This window comes from Chiloscyllium plagiosum, unplaced genomic scaffold (genome assembly GCF_037043375.1).
Source record: "Chiloscyllium plagiosum isolate Xiang-an unplaced genomic scaffold, Cpla_swu_hap1 HiC_scaffold_24, whole genome shotgun sequence".
NCBI classification, from domain to species: domain Eukaryota; kingdom Metazoa; phylum Chordata; class Chondrichthyes; order Orectolobiformes; family Hemiscylliidae; genus Chiloscyllium; species Chiloscyllium plagiosum.
This window is the reverse complement of record NW_028270162.1, coordinates 16,676,101-16,695,181: the sequence shown is the minus strand read 5'-3', so window position 1 is coordinate 16,695,181 and position 19,081 is coordinate 16,676,101. Positions and strand designations below refer to the sequence as shown.

Sequence of the window (19,081 nt, the reverse complement as noted above, 5' to 3'; positions counted from 1 at the left end):
ATATTCAGCTACCTATCCATGTCATCCTGCAACCCAATTGCCCACTATTTGCTCATCTCAGAGGCTTAATTGAGGCAAGTAGCAATGGGTAGGTGGAGGATTAGGTTGACCACAGGCCTTACTGCCACAGATTTTATCGAGATGGCGACAGAAAGGTGAAGGCCCATACTACCACACTCGTCATTGAGAGGGCAGTCAATTTCGTTTTTTGTCTGTTCACGACTTTGCTATCCATCTTTGTATCCTCAGCAAATTTGACTACAATACTGGATTACAACCAACGTGGATCCCATTTCGCCAAAGAGACACATTCGTGCGTTGGTTATCCACTCAGTGCTCTGACAGCGTCACCGCATTGCACTTACATTTCCTTTCTTTAAAAATAAAGTAAAATCTCGTGTATGAATTTGAAACTGTTTTATATTTTGTGAACCTAATTGAACCGTTGGTTATAATGGAAAAATGTCCATCCTAGTTACAATATACTGCCAACGTTGAAGTATCAGGACAAGCCACTTGGCGATGTCTTCATAGAACCACACCCCAGTATGACCGGCAGTTAGATGGAGTGAAAGAAAGAACGCGGGGAGGGAAACATATGGAAAACGAAAGGTTACATTGCCTAATTGTGTTACCTTCCTCTGCCTGTCACTATCATTTCGGTGCCTACGGAATGGAATTTTCTCCACAGCAACTCGTTGTCCTTAACCAGCCTGATTATCGGGACCATCGGGCTGGCCGCCGGATTCAGGGTCTCCATGGGAGAGAATTTCTTTTTAAATCCACGCGTTAATGTGTCGACTTCTGAAAAAGTTTCCAACGAAAAGTTCCCAAGCATCGAATGCATCAGTCCTTCCGTTTATGATCACTTGTGGGCTTTAACCTTCTCAGAGTGAAAGCTGGGTTCCTTTGCACAATTCAATCCTTTGTTAATTTTCATACAGCGGTATTTTCCTACATATCTCTCTATAAAATCTGTTTTAAGAATCGGGTCTGAGATCTAATCCAGCTGGAGAATGCGTCAGTTATTTAAAAAAAAGCTGTTCACCTCCAAGATAGGACATACATTTTCTCAACCCTGGGGAAAGTAGATGCACTGTTAAAAACAGGGCTACATAAACAATCCAAATTCGCACTTTCATCCTCCATAGAAATCCAGAGGTCTGATGATCTCTTGTTTCTTCTTAACTGAGTGCTGGTGCTGTCTCCTCTTACAGTTTCATCTGACCCTTATAGATTTGCCTCTCTCGGGCTGATTTGAGCCTGGCTGTATCTGTCACTCGATCTTGGTCGGCTTGTATCTTGCTCCTGCTGCACTGATCTCCACTGTGTCCCCGTCTGTGAGTCTCTCTATCCGATCCGGTCTAGTGTCGTCTGGAACTGGTGATCTGATCTCTCTACAGATCGCAAATAGTGGCCGTTTATTCGCTTTTCTCTCCCCGCAGCTTCCCAGCTCACCTCTCTCGCCAACTGTTTCTAAAATTTCCTTTATTTTCATTTGTCACTTTCGATCAAAGGATCTCTTCCGGGAACCTCAGCCTGTCTACTCCTGACTGATCGTCACCCTTCCGCAGGCGGAACTGTCTCCCTTCGCTTGCTGGGTCAGACTTGCCGGGGTTCAAATATGCCTTTTTTCCCCTCAAAATTTCAAATCTCACCGTGTTCTCCTCCAGGTAGATCCACCGTTTCCTATGTCGCCGAAAGCCGTCACTTTCATTCTCCCGTTCTTCAGAGTGCGCCCTCCAATTTCATCTATGTGTTGCCGTTACCTCGTCATGGGGGAAAAGAATACAGCAAGCGCGACGGCATGGGGTAGTACGTAAAATTTCATCCATCACCCACCTATTATCATCACCGGGTCAATCAACAGCTCAGAGAAAGAAAAATAAAGACTCATTTCAGCATCTGACGTGTGCTTTTCCTCCCTGTCGCTGCAAATCGTGGCAGCACCGACATGTAACCGCATCTTCACCCAAACTCAAATCTCAGTGATGTCAAGCAGCAGCTGGTGCTAGTCAGCTTTTGGATAGCATTATTCCCACGGCAAATAGAGATCGGCACCTCATCGCTCACTCTCTCGGGCATCATTTGGGTGCTGTACTTTGCATTTTGTTTAGCAATTTTTTCGTGAAACAAAAGTCTGGTCTTGATTTTAAAACTTGGTCACAGTGAGTCAGAATAACGTAGCGTCTTTTAAAAAAAAAACTTCTGGATTGAGCTAAGCAGTTTCACTCGTGATTTTTCAATGATATTTCCGGATATTCAATATTTCCACGTACATTTTATTTCTGTTGATTATCTTAATTTGTAAAATTTATATTCTCCCGTTCGTGTAAAAGGAAATGATGCGATACGGCACTCAAAGCTCTATTTGGATACCTGAATGGTCAAATGGCTCGCGTTTATACTAAAGGAAAGTAAAATGATACAAATGCTTCAAATGTGAATTTTAAAAAAAACAGAAGTTAACAATATTCAGCAGGTCAGACAACATCTGTGGAGAGAAGGTGTTTTCAGATTGATGACGGTAGTAACTCGACACATCATTTCAATATTCTACAGGATTGCCTTCATCGCAAAAAAAGTTTCATGAACTTTGGAGGGCAGGGATTATTTATAGAGTTACGTTTCAAACCCTACATAATATGGTCATCCCATCAATGAGTAAAGGAAAATGTCATGTTTAAAAGGGTCTGGAGAAGCTCACCAGTTTAACTATTGATTGACAGATTATAATTAAATATTAATAAATGTAAAATAAGGTGGAGAATTCACGCATATTTTTCAATGGGTTCACTGGTGAGTGGAACTCTAAATGCTATTTGCTGTCTCTAGCCCAGAGCACTGACTCTAATTGGGACACCCTACTGTTAATTTAGCTAAGACCAGCTAACTTTATAGAGCCCAGGGGCTGGTATCTGTCTTGTACAGCTTAGTTCTACATTATGCCTGTCAAATGAGTCAACAGGATCCTCTAAGTTAATATATTGCATAGGAAATCTGACAAAATAAATGTAATTTGTCTCAACAAGTCCATACTGATGCTTTGATGGATTTTCTCTAATTTGTTTAATCCTCTGAAAGTGATAAAAAATTATGACCATGAAACTGAGTGAATTGCACTAACAGTCACTACCATCTCCCCCGCTGAAAAAAAATCCAAAGACCTATTTAACAAAAAGCATCGATTTTTTTTTTTTAAAATCGGTCAACCTTGATCTTTATATTTCAAATAGGAGATTGGGGTGGAGGGAAGCAAGATTTGAATGTTTTGCTTGTTAATAGTATGACAGATACATCAAGGGTATTTTGTGCAAGAGTAATTTCCAGTAAATAATTAAGGCTTTCTAAAATAACATGTTTACAATTTTACTCAAATAGTTACCATGGAAATAAATCAAAGTTTATTATTTAATTAACACATATAGAGCAAAAGAAATCTCCCCCCAGATAGTTTCAATAGAACTAAAATCAAGGTAACACTTCATGCCTACACCAACTCCTCTAACCTCTAATTTCATTTATATTTTGTTGAACATTTTGTCCAATTTCTTTACAAATAAATTGTGGTGAGATTTCTGTTCAAAATCACAGTCATGAGGGGAATACAAAATTCTCCTTATCTCAATTCTTGTTTGTGCATTCTACAACAAATCTTCACTTCTATAATCTTTGGAAACAAACCAAGTCAGTTCATTCAGAACCAGTGTAAACCAGGTGAGTTATCACTTTAGGTATAACTGTTCTCCAAACATTAAGCTTAACTGTGACATTGATACAAATTTACAATAGGACAAATTGCACTTAATGCTTCTTATATGATACTCTTTAATCATTACCTTTCCTATATTTGACTGCAACTATCATTAGCATAATCTCTTAACACCAACGTTTCACCTCCATGTTATACAGTTCATACCATTCTTTCCAGTTGTGGACCACCTGGAAGGATAAAATATCTTGTGATGAAGATTTAGATTTTCCCAATCAAATAGATTTTAATAAAGTGAAATATCCATATGAAATCTAAGTGACAGCACTTTACTTCACTTTGCATTTCTCATGTTAAAAACAAAGGCATCAATCATGACTCAAATTGATGACTAAACAATAAATGACAAATCCAGACAACCTGAACGATATTTTATTCCACAGTACTTCTCGCTATCCTACAGAAATCTGTGTTGTCAGCAAACTTAGCACAAGATCTTCTAATGCCTTCAAACTCATTAAAATAGATTGTGAAAATCAAAAGTCCAAGCACTTGTCCCTGGAGAGCTGAACTAGTCATTTCTCCCAAGCTGGAAGTATTCCCATTTATAATTACTCTCTGCATCCTGTTTTCTAGTCAATTTTTGATCTACCAGTCTCTCCTAATTTTTGTGACGTTATCTCTGCTAACAATATCTTGTGAAGTACTTTATCAACTACTTTTTTGGAAGTGAAGATGCCAAATATCTACTGGGTTATCATCTCCCTGTAATAACTTGGTCACATCTGTGTAAAAATCCAGTAAATTAGGTAGATGTGATGCTCTCACAGTTACTTCTGGACTCACATTAATCATTCTGCAGTGAGCTGTGTGTTATGGTATACGGCTTGCTGTTCTTCTGGGAAATAATAGGAAACTTGTCTGATAAGCAATAGCTTGTTGACTGCTTTGAATGGCTCAGTGGAAAGATACACCACCCAGTGTGGACCTGAGCTATACAGTTAACGAAGGTGTTAGGTTTGATCTTTGGTAAATGAACTGATTTCATTTGAAGTTCTGATAAGAACACTACAATTGATTTTAATGCTTTTGGGATTAGGAATCAGTATCATTGGGAAAGAATAGATTAATGTGAGTGGTGAAAGCATATTCTAATTGTAAAAATTACGAATTTGGAAGTCGAGCAAGTTTCTGACAAGGAAGGAGGTCACTCATGTTTATGATAGCTGCAGAAAAGCTGCAAGAAAATATTTGGAAATAGCTGAGAATATTCATGCAACCAAACCTCATCTGACACCATATAAATCTACTTTCCACAGGGTTAGCAGCAAGAACCTTGACTGATTTAGCCTTCTTAACCTAGAAACACGAGGGCCAGTTGTAGAACTCTATTGTCCCAGTTTATTTTGAAAATAAACCCCTGCAATATTTAACAATGAACACTCAAGGTACACTGTATGGTTTTAAGGAAAATGTATTAATAGTATCAATTTCAGCTGAAAGTTAATGTTGGTGATGCTAGCATCATAACACTTACAGCACAAAGCATATTTTGATTAACTGATCTAAGGAAGAATATACTTTCTTGAGAGAGAGTGCAATGTAGGTTTACTAGAAAGATTCCTGGGATGAAGAGATTGTCTGGTAAAGAGAGTGGGAATGGTAAGCCTATGCATTCTGGAAGAATGAGAAGTGATCTTTGAAACATAATACTCTAATATTTCTTAAATTTCCTGTGACCAGTGGCATTCTATAGAGATCGGTGCTGGGTCCACTATTGTTTGTCATTTATATAACTGATTTGAAGGTAAATATAGGAAGCATGATTGGTAAGTTTGTGGATGACACAAAATTGATGATATAGTTGACAGTGAAGAACATTATCTTAGACTACAATGAGATCTTGATCAAATGGGGTGAGGACTGGCAGATGAAATTTCCTTTAGATAAATGTGAGGTATTGCATTTTAGTAATGCAGACAAGGACAGGACATACACAATTAATGGTAGGGCCCTAGATAGTGTTGTAGAATGGAGAGACCTTGAGGTTCAGGTGTCACAGGTAGACAGGGTGGCAAAGGTGGTGTTTGGCACACTTGCCTTCATTGCTCAGACAGACAATTGAGTATAGGTGTTGGGACATCATGTTGCAGTTGAATAGGATGTTGGCAAGAGCACTTTGGAGTACTGTGTACAGTTCTGGTCACTCTGGTATAGGGAGGATATTATTAAATTGGAAAAAGTACAGAAATGATTTACAAGGACATTACCAGAGGTTGGAGGGGCGGGGATTGAGTTATAAGGAGAGGTTGGCTACAGTTTTTGAATTATAGAATAATTCAACACAGAAACAGACCCTTCAGTCCAACTCATCTATACTGACCAATTTTCCCAAGCGAAAGTAGTTCCATTTGCCTGCATTTAGCACACATCCCTCTAAATCTTTCCTATTCATGTCCCTGTCTAGATGTTCTTCCTATAACAGGATGACCAGAACTGCACACAGTACTCCAGAAGAAGCCACTCAATGTCATGTACAACCTCAATGTAACATCCCAACTCCTATACTCAAAAGGTCAGAACAGTGAAAGGAAGTGTGCTAAATGCTTTCTTAACCATCCTGTCCACCTTGACATAAATTTCAAAGAATTATGTATTTGAACCCAGAGATCTTTGTTTTAAAACACTATCCGGGGCCCTACCATTAATTATATAAGTTCTGTCCTTGTTTGCATTACTAAAATGTAATACCTCATATTTATCCAAATTAAACTCCATCTGCCACTCCTCAGGCCAGTGACCCAATTAATAAAGATCTCTTTGTAATCTTAGATAACCTTCTCACGGTCTACTATAACCACCAATTGTGGTGTCATCTGCAAACTTACTAACCATACCTCCTATATTCACATCCAAATCATTTATATAAATGACAAAAACAGTGGACTCAGCACTGACCTTTGCTCATACTGCAGGTCACAGGCCTCTCGTCCAAAAAACAACCCTTTATCACCACCTTCTGTCTCCTACTTTCAAGCCAATCTTTTATTCAATTGCCTAGCACCCCATTAATTCTATGTGATCTAACTTTGCTAACCAGTCAACCATGCGGAATCCTGTGAATACTTTGCTGAAGTCCATATAGACAACATCTACTGCTCTGCCTTCATCAATCCTGTTTGTCACCACTCCAAAAAAAATCAATCAAATTAGTGACACACAATTTCCCATGCACAAAGCCATGTTTACTATCCCTAATCAGCTCTTGCCTTTCCAAATGCACATAAATTCTGTCCTTCAGAATCCCCTCCAACAAATTACCCACCACTGATGCCAGGCTCACCAGTCATCCGGCTCACCAGTCACTGGTTCTCTGGTTTTTCCTTATCACCTTTCTTTAATAATGGCACCACATTAGCCACCCTCCAATCTTCCATCACCTCACCGGTGGCTGTCGATGATACAAATATCGCAGCAAAGGACCCAGCAATCTCTTCGCTATTTTGTCATAAAGGTCTTGAATACACCTGACCTGGGCCTGGAGATTTAATCTACATTCATGTCATAGAGTCATAGAGATTTACAGCATGGAAACAGACCCTTCGATTCAACTCGTCCATGCCAATCAAATATCCCAACCCAATCTAGTCCCACCTGCTAACACCCGGCCCATATCTCTCCAAACCTTTCCTATTCATATACCAATCCAGATGCCTTTTAAATGTTGTAGTTGTACCAGCCTCCACCACTTCCTCTGGCAGCTCATTCCATACACGTACCACCTTCTGCATAAAAAAGTTTATGCCCTCTAGTTTTGGACTCCCCCACCCCAGGGAAAAGACCTTGTCTATTTATCCTATCCATGCCCCTCGCGATTTTGTAAACCTCTATAAAGGTCACCCCTCAGCCTCCGACACTCCAGGGAAAACAGCCCCAGTCTATTCAACCTCTCCCGATAGCTCAAATCCTCATAACGTGGCAACATCCTTGCAAATCTTTTCTGAACCCTTTCAAGTTTCACAACATCTTTCCGATAGGAAGGAGACCAAAATTGCATGCAATATTCCAACAGTGGCCTATTCAATGTCCTGTACAGCCATGACATGACCTCCCAACTCCTGTACTCAATACTCTGACCAATAAAGGAAAGCATACCAAATGTCTTCTTCACTATCCTGCCTACCTGCGACTCTATGAACCTGGACTCCAAGTTCTCTTTGTTCAGTAACACTCCAGAGGACCTTACCATTAACTATATAAGTCCTGCCATGATTTGCTTTCCCAAAATGCAGCATCTCACATTTACCTAAATTAAACTCCACCTGCCATTTTTCAGCCTATTGGCCCATCTGATCAAGATCCCATTGTAATCGGAGGTAACCTACTTCGCTGTCCACTACACCTCCAATTTTGGTATTATCTGCAAACTTACTAACTATACCTCTTATAAATCAATCATTTATATAAATTACAAAAAGTAGTGGACCTAGCACTGACCCTTCCACTGGTCACAGGCCTCCAGTCTGAAAAACAACTCTCCACCTCTACCCTCTGGTCTTCTACCTTTGAGCCAGCTCTGTATCCAAATGACTAGTTCACCCTATATTCGATGAGATCTAACCTTGCTAACCAGTCTCCCATGGGGAACCTTATCGAATGCCTTACTGAAGTCCATATAGATCACATCCACCGTTCTGCCCTCATCAATCCTCTTTGTTATTTGTTCAAAAAAAAACTCAAATCAAGTTTGAGACATGATTTCCCACACACAAAGGCTAGGTTAGTTGTCTTATGAGGTGCAATAACATTGTCTTGGTTTTTTGTTTGATTCATGGGAGAGAGTCATTGCTGGCTGGATGAGCACTTATATCCCATTCCTCGTTGCTGTTAAAGCTGTAGTGAGCTTCTTATTGAACTAATGCAGTCTATTTGATGCAGATACAGAAGTGGACAGGCTGTGTGGAGTCTGGAAGAGAGTTATGCATTGCAGGATTCCTCGTGTTTGACACAGTTCTTGCATATTTATATGGCTAGACCAGATTAGTTTCTACTCAATGATTACAGGGATTCCACAATGGTAATACCATTGAATGTCAAGGGGTGACAATTAGATTCTCTCTTGTTGAAGATGGTTACTGTCTGGCACTCATAGCATAATTAATACTAACTACTTATTAGCCCAAGCCTGGATGATGTACAGGTCTTGCTGCAGATAATGGACAGGGTCAAGGAGTTGTGAAAGGTGCTGAACATTGCACAACCAGGACACATCCCCACATTTGACCTAATGATGGAGAGATGAAGCAGCTGAACATGGCTGGGCCTTGGACACACTTCCGATTAACATTTGCATTGGTGCCCTGGGGCTCAGATGGCTGATGTCCAATAACACAATCATCTTCTGTCTTGCTCGGTAGGACTCCAAGAAGCTGAGAATTTTCACTCATTGATTTGTATCGACTCTAGTATTGGTAAGGCTCCTTGATGCTATAGGCAGTCAAATGCAGCCCTGATGGCAACAACAGTCACTCTCATTTCACCTCCGATTTCAGCTCTTTTGTTCATGTCTGAACCAAGGTTGTTATGAGGTCAGGAAGTAAGTGGCTCTGGCAAACTCAAACTGATCATCGGCGAGCAGGTTATTGCTTATGGTATGCAGCTTGATGGCAGTGTTGATGATTACTTCCATGACTTTACTGATGATCACGACTAGATTGGCCAGCAGTAGTTCATTCACCAGGCTGGATTTGTATCTTTTGTGTACAGAACATAATTGGTCAATTTTATTTTGTTGGATAGATGTCAGTGTTGTAGCTATACTAGCTTGGCTAGTTACACAGCATGTTCTGGAACACAAGTCTTCAGAACTGTTTCTGGAACTTTGTCAGGGCTTAATCTTTGAAATATCCAGTGCCTTCAGCTCTTTCTTAATGTCATGTGGAGTAAATTGAATTGGCTTAAGGCTGGCATCTGTAATGCTGCAGATGTCACTGGAGCTTTCTTAAAAGTCTGTTTTAAGATATCTAGCACCTCCTCTTCTGTAATATGGACACTTTTCAAGATAGCACTATTTATTTCGCCAAGTCCCCTAGCTTCCATGTCCTTCTCCACAGTAAATACTGATGCAAAATATTTGTTAATTATCTCTCCCATCTCCTGTGGTTCCACACATTGACAGCCTTGTTGGTCTTTAAGCGGCCCTCTCTTTCTAGTTACTCTTTTGCCCTTAATGTATTTGTAGAATCTCTTTGGATTTTCCTTAACTTTGTTTGCCAAATTATTGCATGTCCCCTTTTTGCCCATCTGCTTTCCTTATTAAGTATACTCCTATTGCCCTTATACTCCTCTAGGGATTCACTAAACCCAGCTGACTATGCCTAGCAAATGCCTCTTTCTTTTTCTTGAACACTGCCTCAACTCTTCTAGTCATCCAGCATTCCCTACACCTACCAGTCTTGCCCTTACAGGAACATACTGTCCCTGAACTCCCAGTTATCTCATTTCTCTTACCTGCGAACTGCCTCCCCAGTCAACTTTTGAAAGTTTCTGCTTAATGCGATCAAAATTGCCCTTAATCCAATTCAGAACTTTTAGATCAGGTCCTTTCTTTTCCATAAGTACTTTTAAAACTAATAGAATTATGATCACTTGTCCCAAAGTGCTCTCCCACTGACACCTCAGCAATATCAATACTGTCTCTGTTTGTTAGCCAGATAAAATGCTTAGCATATCATGTTAATTGCTGATGGTTTGGGGGTTTAGTTTCTAGTGTACACTATTTTCAGGACACTAGTTTAAATAGGTTAGCAACTATAACATGTGGTGCAAACTGAACTTAGATGCCAACAATTGAGTTTAAACCAGTGAGGAAATTAATTTTAGTAATGTCCAACAAAATGCCACTCTCCACAAGGATCATAAGTTCTGGTGCAAAGAAGACATTATGAACATAGGTTCACCAAACGTCGTCAGCTAAGAATCCTTTTTGTTTTTGAATGTATCAACATATAGGGAAAAATATAGTCTGAATTTTACAGATGGAAACAAAATGAGAAACACATCAGCTGCAGTACAGGTATGAAGAGCTCTCCTGAAAAATATATGCAAGAAAGTTCATTGAGTAAACTTAAGCATGTGATATGTTATTGAACCTAACGGATCAGGGAGTCCCAAAGTTCAATCTTACATTTTCCTCAATTAGCCTATCTCAGTAGAGGAAATTGCTATTATTCTGCTCAACATCTTCAGTTAGGGAGGGAATAAAGAAAGATCCACATTTGCCACTCCAATCACCTTTTAGTGACATTTCCGACAAATACCTGTGAACTGACAAGAGGGTGAATCCTAAGAATGCAAGTGTCTGGATTAACATAGAAGAATGATGATATATCTTTGGCAAATGAATGTAAAATTGAATGCAGGGCTGAATGAAGAAGCGGCAGACCAAAACAGATTGAAAATTTGGGAGAAGTGTACAGAATACCAGCTGTAATGAATGAAAGAAAATTAAGGAATACATAGAAAAGAAGAAAATTAAACCTTTCAAACCGGAGATTGATCGTTTGATTCATTTAATTAATCTCAGCTAGGGAGCAACTGGAGCACATTAGATCCTAATGTGTCCTAAACCAGAGTTTATCATTTTTATCTCCACTCTGACCTCTGTTGTATAATTTATTTGTTTGCTAATCAAGTAAGGAACAAAATTTGGCATGACTGTGATGCCCAATAAGGTCAAATAGCTAACCAATGGCTACTGTTTAAACTTGTTGTAGAAGAAGGACCTCTTTGGTGAGGCACCAGTGAGCACTCAGGTATTTGAATTATATTCCAGCTTGGATCAGAACCGTTAGGAAAGGAGAGAAAAAACTAGAGCGTTTGGTAAAAAAGTATGCTTTTTCCATTTTGATCAACAGTGAACATAAAACCTTATTTAGATAGGATCAAGACTAACATTTCAGCTTAGTCCATCAATCAGGTTGTACTCATGGTTAATTCAATGTCATCTCATTTTAGTTTAATACTATATAAAAAAAGGATTAAAAATTACTGAAGTGACTACATGGCAGATAATGCAGATTCTGCCTGGAAAACCAATAATCCTGATTATTCTGTCAATTTGATGTTGAGGAGGTTTGCATTTCAGAGAAACTGGCTGTTCATTTAACAAATGGCCTGGTCCTGTAGCTCAAAGTCCATTAAATATTAGAATCTAATTGAAGAGAAGGCAGTGCTCGACAGAAAAAAGAAGCAACAGAGAATGTAGCTGCTAGGCAAATTGGAAGTATGCAGTGTAAGCATCCATTCAAGAGAGACTTTAATTACAGGAACTCATTCACGTGCAATCCAAATATTAAGAGACGTTAAACCTAAGCAATTTACAAAGCTGTGAGCATGAGTAGCTCTGAAATTACTTTGCAATCCCTCACTAATTTCTTTCAGTTTTTTGAAATACATACTTGGATACAATTCATGGAGAAAATGTACCCTCCACAATCTCAGCTGTGCTTCACTTGGTAACTTTTACTTAAATCAGAATGTTGAGAATTTATGCCTCACACTTTAACCTGCACAAAAGAATCTTCCCTAATATTGTCGTGCAGTATTGAGGAAGCGCTACACTGGCAGCGGTTCTGTCTTTTGGATGAGATAATAAATGAAGGTCTATTTCTGCTCTCTCAGGCGAATGTAAAAGAACTCATGCTACTACTTCAGGGAAACGCTCCCTGTTACACTTCCCAATATTTATCCCATAATAAACTCTATTAAAAATGGAATTTCTAGTCATTATAACAGTGCTGTTTTATCAGTTTGGTGTTCCAAACTGGTTGCCACATACAGTCAAAGTCCTACAAAACGGAAACAGGCCCTTTGCCCCAAACTGGTCCATACCAAAATGTCCATCCATGCTAAGCTCATTTCCCTGCACTTGGTCCTTACCCTCCTAATCCTTTCCTATCCATGTATTTATCCAAATGCCTTTTAAATGTTATTAATGTACTCACCTCAACCACTTCAACTGGCAGCTCATTCCATATGCATATCACCGTCTGTGTAAAAATGTTGCTCATCGGGTTCCCTTTTATTCTTTTCCCTCTAACCTTAAACTGAAGCACTCTTGTCCTCAATTCCCCAATCCTGGGAAAAAAGACTGAGTGAATTCACCCTATCCATACCTTTCATGATCTTATACACCTCTAGAAGGACCCCTTATTCTCCTATTCTCTATGGAAAAGAAGACGTAGCTTGTCTAACCTCTCCCTGTAACTCAGATCAGTGAGTCCAGGCAACATCCTTGTAAATTTCTTTTGCACTCTTTCCAGTTTAATAACATCCTTCCTATAACAAGGTGACCAAAACTGAACACAATGCACCAAGTGTGGCCTCACCAACGCCCTGTATAACTGTAACAGAACTTCCCAACTTCTATACTCAATGCCCTGACTGATGAAGGCCAGTGTTCCAAAAGTCATCCTCTCTGCCCGGTCTACCTGTGACTCTATTTTCAGGAAAGTGTGAGCTTGAAGTCCAAGATCCCTCTGTTCCACTACATTCCTTGAGGCCCTACCATTCACCATGAAATTCTTATCTTGATTTGATTTTCCAAAATGCAAGACCTCACATTTATCAATATTAAACTTCATTTGCCATTTCTAAAGCCCACTTCCCCAGCTGATCAAGGTCCCACTGCAATTTCTGATACTGCACTGTCCACAATACCATCTATTTTAGTGTCATCAGCAAACTTACTAATCATGCCTTGTACATTCTCATCCAAATCATTGATATAGATTGAAAAAAAAAGTAATGGGCCCACCACCGACCCCTGAGGCACTCCACTAGTCACAGGCCTCCAATCCAACAACCATCCTTTCATTATTACTCTCTGCTTCCTACCATAAAGCCAATTTCGTATTCAATTTGCCAGATCACCCTGGATTCCATGCAATCTAACCTTCCAGAGCAGCCTACCATATGGAACCTTATCAAGGGCCTTAATGAAATCTATATGGACTAAGACTACCACCCTGCCCTCGTCAACCTTCCAGGTCACTTCAAAGAACTCTAACAAATTTGTGAGGCATGATCTCCCACTCACAAAGCCATGCTGCCTACTCCTAATCAAACCCTGTCTTTCCAAATGCATGTATACCATATCCCTCAGAATCTTCTCAATTAACTTTCCCACTAGAGATGTTAAGCTTACTGGTTTATAATTCCCAGGCTTTTCTTTGCAGCCCTTCTTGAATAATGCCACAACATTTGCGACCCTCCAGTCTTCCGGGGCCTCACCTGTGGCTGACGATGATGTAAAATTATCAACCAGAGCCACTGCAATTTCTTCTCTAGCCTTTTGCACCGTTCTTGGATACATCTGGTCAGAACAAGGAGATTTATCCACCTTCATACATTCTAATACATCCAACACCAACTCTACTGTGATATGTACTGTCCCCAAGATATCACTACTAACTTCCCCAAGTTCCCAAGTCTTTATGTATTTCTCCATGGTAAACACAGGAGAAATATTCATTGAGAATCTTGCCCATTTACTGCAGTTCTACACATATACATGTCGACTTTGGTCCTTGAGGGGCTCTATTCTCTCTCTCTAGTTAATCTTCTTACTTTAAAGTACCTCTTAAGCTTCACTCAGCCAAGGCTACCTCGTGGCTGGCCCCTTTTTGTCCTCCTGATTTCTTTCTTCAGTAAACACCAGTATTCCCTATATACCTCCAGGGATTCCCTTGATCCCAGCTGCCTGTACCTGAGCACACCTTTTTTTCTGGTCAAAGCCTCAATATCTCAACCTCGCCCTTCACAGGAACATATAGACCTTGAACTCTACCTACCTCACTTTTAAAGGTCTCCCACTTGCCAGAATTCCCTTTGCCTACAAACAAAGTATTCCAATCAATCCCTGCAAGCTCCTGTTTAATTCCATCAAAAATCGCCTTCCCTCAAACTAGAACTTGATTCTGTGGACCAGTTTGTCTCTCTCCATAACTATTTTAAAATTTAGAGCTATAGTCACTTATCCCAAAATGCTCCCTCACTGTCACCTCCATCACCTGTCCTACCCACATTTCCTAGAACAGTGACAGCACTTCAAAGAGCACTCCATTTACTTTAAAACATTTGGTGAAGTCTGGTGGTTGTAAAAGGTTCTATATAATTCAAGTTCTTCTTTCCAATATTTTGATCAGTGCCAAGTTGTAAAATAAAAAGACTATTTTCTAATCAACCAGTTCAAGTATATTATTGCATACCTCTGGAATAGTTGGGACTTGAACCCAGACCTCCTGGCTCAAATGTAGGGACACTGTCACAGCACCATAAGTAACATGTGAATGTAGAGAATCTGTTGCTTTTTTGATCAACAAAAGCATCGTAGCCAATTCACTGCTTTTCAACCTAACGTTCCCACAAAACAAAAAGGACTTGTATACATGAATCAAAAGCAAGAGCCCTTGCTGAATTCCTTCACTCTTTCCCTATCAGGAGACAGCCAGGTCAACTTTGCATTCCTTACTGCCATTCTAGTTGATGTCAGGTAAAGTCACATGAACCGACAAAACAAATATGAGACCTGGTCATAGAGTTATAGAGATATACAGCATGGAAGCAGACCCTTCAGTCCAACCCATCCATGCTGATCAGAGATCCAAACCCAATCTAGTCCCACCTGCCAGCACCCAGCCCATATCCCTCCAAACCCTTCCTCTTCATATACCCATCCAAATGCCTCTTAAATGTTGCAATTGTATCAGCCTCCACCACTTCCTCTGGCAGTTCATTCCATACCCATACTACTCTGTGTGAAAGAGTTGCCCCTTAGGTCTCTTTTATATCTTTCCCCTCTCATCTTAAACCTATGCCCTCTAGTTCTTGTCTGTGCACTTTTGTTATGTTTAATTATTTCCATATCATCAATTCATTTAATCTTTATTAACCTTTCTGTTACATCTTGGGAGAGAAATGTGGTACAGGATAATATAAGAAAATTAATCATTTAGGTGGAATTTCTTTTCCAATGTTTTAACAGAACAGATTCATACTCAGTTGGGAGGTTGGTAGATAGGTAGGAAACCCATTTGTCTTTGAATCAGACTTTACTTTAACTCTTTAACTCAGCCATGCTGTTGGTATCTCAATTCTGGGTTTTCCATTTAATCACAGAGAATGGACAAGATGATCACCAAATCCATCAAACATTTCTAGTTAAAGGGATCCAGGCAAAGGTTGGAATGACCTTTATTAACTCTTGTGGCTTCAGCAAGCATAGGAATGCAACACTTGCAGGACCTGAGCGACTGAAGTCCAACGGTTTGCTTTGGGTAGGATGAGAAGACTGCCCTCCTCAACCGAGCAGGAACAGATGTAATGGTGGAGGAGTTGAACAGCCGAAGAACGTGAATAGTTTTTCAAAAGATTGGAGCACCTTAGGAAAGTACAGTGACCTGATACTTTAATATGACAAGTCTCATATCCTGATTTTCCCAGCTATCTGTTGTACACTCCTCAAACCAACACACATTGCAATTTTACTCATCCCTCATTCTCACAACTCACACCTAAACTTGCTTCCCCAAATCCTGCCCTTATTCTCCATTGACACTGATTCAATTAATGGCTGCAAATTAGTATAGAATCTGCCAGACTATAATGGCATGAAAATCCAAGCTAGCTTTCCACAGGTGTAAGTATGAACCAAGTAGGTTGATAAACTAGAGGACAATTAACTATAGTAACATTTACTAACGTTATCCAACACTTGACAAATGTGAGTGTAAGACCATAAGACTATAAGACTGTATATAGAAGTACAAGTAAGCTATTCAGCCCATCAAGTCTGTTCCACCATTCAATCATGGTTGATATGTTTCTCAGCTCCATTCCTCTTACTTCTTCCTGGAACCATAGATTCTTGATTGGTAAGTTGATCAATCTCTATCTTAAATAGAGTCAAAGACTTGGCCTCCATATCCCTCTGTGGCAATCAGTTCCACAAGCTAACTGAGGAAATTCATCCCTATCTCAATTTTAATAGTGGTCCCTTCACTCTAAGTCTGTGCTCTCAAGTCCTATTTCATTCTACTGGAAACATCTTCTCCCATATCCACTCTAAACAGGTTTCTTAGTATTCTGTAGGTTTCAAACAGCTCCTCCCTCATCCTTCTAAACTCCTTCGAATACAGACCCTTCTTAAACACGGGTATTATATCAGTCATTTTCAGTCCACTGGGACACTGACTATCTCCTTCTGAACTCTGGGGTGTAGTCCATCTAGTCTGGATGATTAATTCATCTTCAGACCATTCAGCTTCTCCAGCACCTTCTCCTTATTGGTGGCCACTGCACTCACCTCTACCCTTGACTCTTTTGAAGTTCTGGTCTTCTGCTGGTGTCTACCACTGAAAACTGATGCAAAGTACCTATTCAGTTTCCCTGCCATTTCTTTGTTCTTCATTACTACTTCTTCAACCTCATTTTCCAGCAGTCCAATGTTACTCTTGCCTTTCAGATATCGAAAAAGAAACTCTTACAATCTTATGTATTACGAGCTAGCTTACCCTCTCCCCACATTGATTTTTAATTATCCTCTGCTGGTTTTTAAAGGCATCCCAATCCTCTGGCTTCTCACTAGTCTTTATTACATTATATGCCTTCTCTTTTGCTTTTATACTGTTCCTGACTTCCCTTATCATCCATGATTGCTTCATCCTCCCCTTAGTGTGCTACTTCTTCCTTGGGATGGATTTCTGCTGTACTCCCTGTTAATTCCTAGAAACTCCTGCCATTGTTACTCCACTGTCTCCACTGCTAAACTCCCCTTCCAAGCAACTCTGGTCAGCTCCTCCCTTATATCTTTGTAGTTACCTTTACTCAATTGTAATACTGTTACATATGATTTCAGCTTTTGCTTCTCAAATTGCCGAGTGAATTCTATCATCATGGTCACTGTCCCCAGAGGTTCCTTCCATCTTCAGCTCCCTAATCAAGTATGCATCATTGCACACTACTAAGTTCAGAATTGCCTGTTCCCTAGTGAGCTCTACCAAATCAGTGTCAGACATTCCATGAATTCATTTTCTTGAAATCTGATCAATCTGATTTTCCCAGTTCACCTGCATGTTGATGTCCCTCATGATTGTTGTAATAGTGCCTTTCTTTCAGATCTTTTCTATCTCCTGATATATTTTCTTCCCCGTATCCGGACTATTGCTAGGAGGCCTGTACAAAACACCTGTCAGAGTCTTTTTTATCTTTACAGTTCCTCAACTCTACCCACACAGATTCCACATCTTCTGACTCTATTTCATTTCTTGTTATCGATTTGATTTAATCTCTTACCAAAAAGACAACCTCGTCACTCTGCCCATCCACCTGTCCTTTCAACAGGACATGTATCCTTAGATATTTAGGTCCCAGCCCTGATCCCATTGCAGTCACGTCTGTGATATCCATTGGTGCCAATGTGGACCACAACAAAGGGATCTTTCCTCTCCCATTCCAAGTTTCTCTGCAGGTCACATGAGATATCCTAAACCCGAGCACCAGGCAGACAACACAGCCTCTCAATCCTGACCACAGAACAGCATGGACAGGTATTTCCCCGACTATACAATCCCCAATTACAACTATTTCTCTTTTCTCCCTGCTCTTGAACGGCTCTTTGTATCATGGTGCTATGATCAATTTACACATCCTCCCTACAGCCCCCATTCTCATCCACACAGAGCAAGAATCTCAAACCTGTTAGACAAGCTCAAGGGCTGAGGCTCCTGGATCCCTCTACCAGCCTCCCTCATAGTAACACCCTCCTGTCCCTGATCAATGATCAAATTCGAGGCAGTTAATCTAAGGAGTGTGACTGCCTCCTGATTCACAGCTTCCAGGTAACTCTCCTTCTCGATGTGTCGCAGTGCTCGAAACATAGACACCAGTTCATCAGCTCTGAGTCAGAGTTCCTCAAACAATTCACCATTGCTACAGCTATGGTCACTATGAACCACAATGGGATCCCACATCATGCAGTTACAACACATCGCCTGGCATGCATCTTTATTTCAATTACTTAGTTCTTAATTTGATCTTTAAATATTTCCTCCTGATCTTTTAGTTTTAGCCTGTCATTATTTCCCCTATTTTACCTTTAATCTGAAAGTAAGTTAACTTTTAAGAGTCAAATTAGTAGCTATCACCAACAAATGAAGTTGCGGTTTACCTGTAATGTCATTATTTTGTGTTGGACCTATGGTCCTGGGCTTTATCATGTTTAAAAAACCTTACAAAAGTGTAAGCTAAAGAAAAAGCAAAGAACACCTCTTCCTCTCTGCTTAGGATTTCCCACATTGTCTCCAAATT

General features: G+C 40.0%; 1 protein-coding gene across 3 annotated transcripts in view; it reads right to left on the bottom strand.

Moving 5' to 3' along the window:
- fam222aa (family with sequence similarity 222 member Aa) overlaps positions 1-19,081 on the bottom strand; it is a 345,559-nt gene that overhangs the window by 290,382 nt on the left and 36,096 nt on the right. Inside the window, exon 1 of one of the 3 annotated variants that reach the window (XM_087999939.1) lies at positions 1,659-2,919. The exons of 1 other annotated variant lie outside the window; for it this stretch is intronic. In XM_087999939.1, the coding sequence (XP_087856065.1) occupies positions 1,659-1,717 (59 nt within the window). In that variant the 5' untranslated portion in view covers positions 1,718-2,919. Of the gene's footprint in view, positions 1-635; positions 2,920-19,081 lie in introns of those variants that run through there. One more of the 3 variants, XM_043715498.2, reaches the window with a different exon arrangement.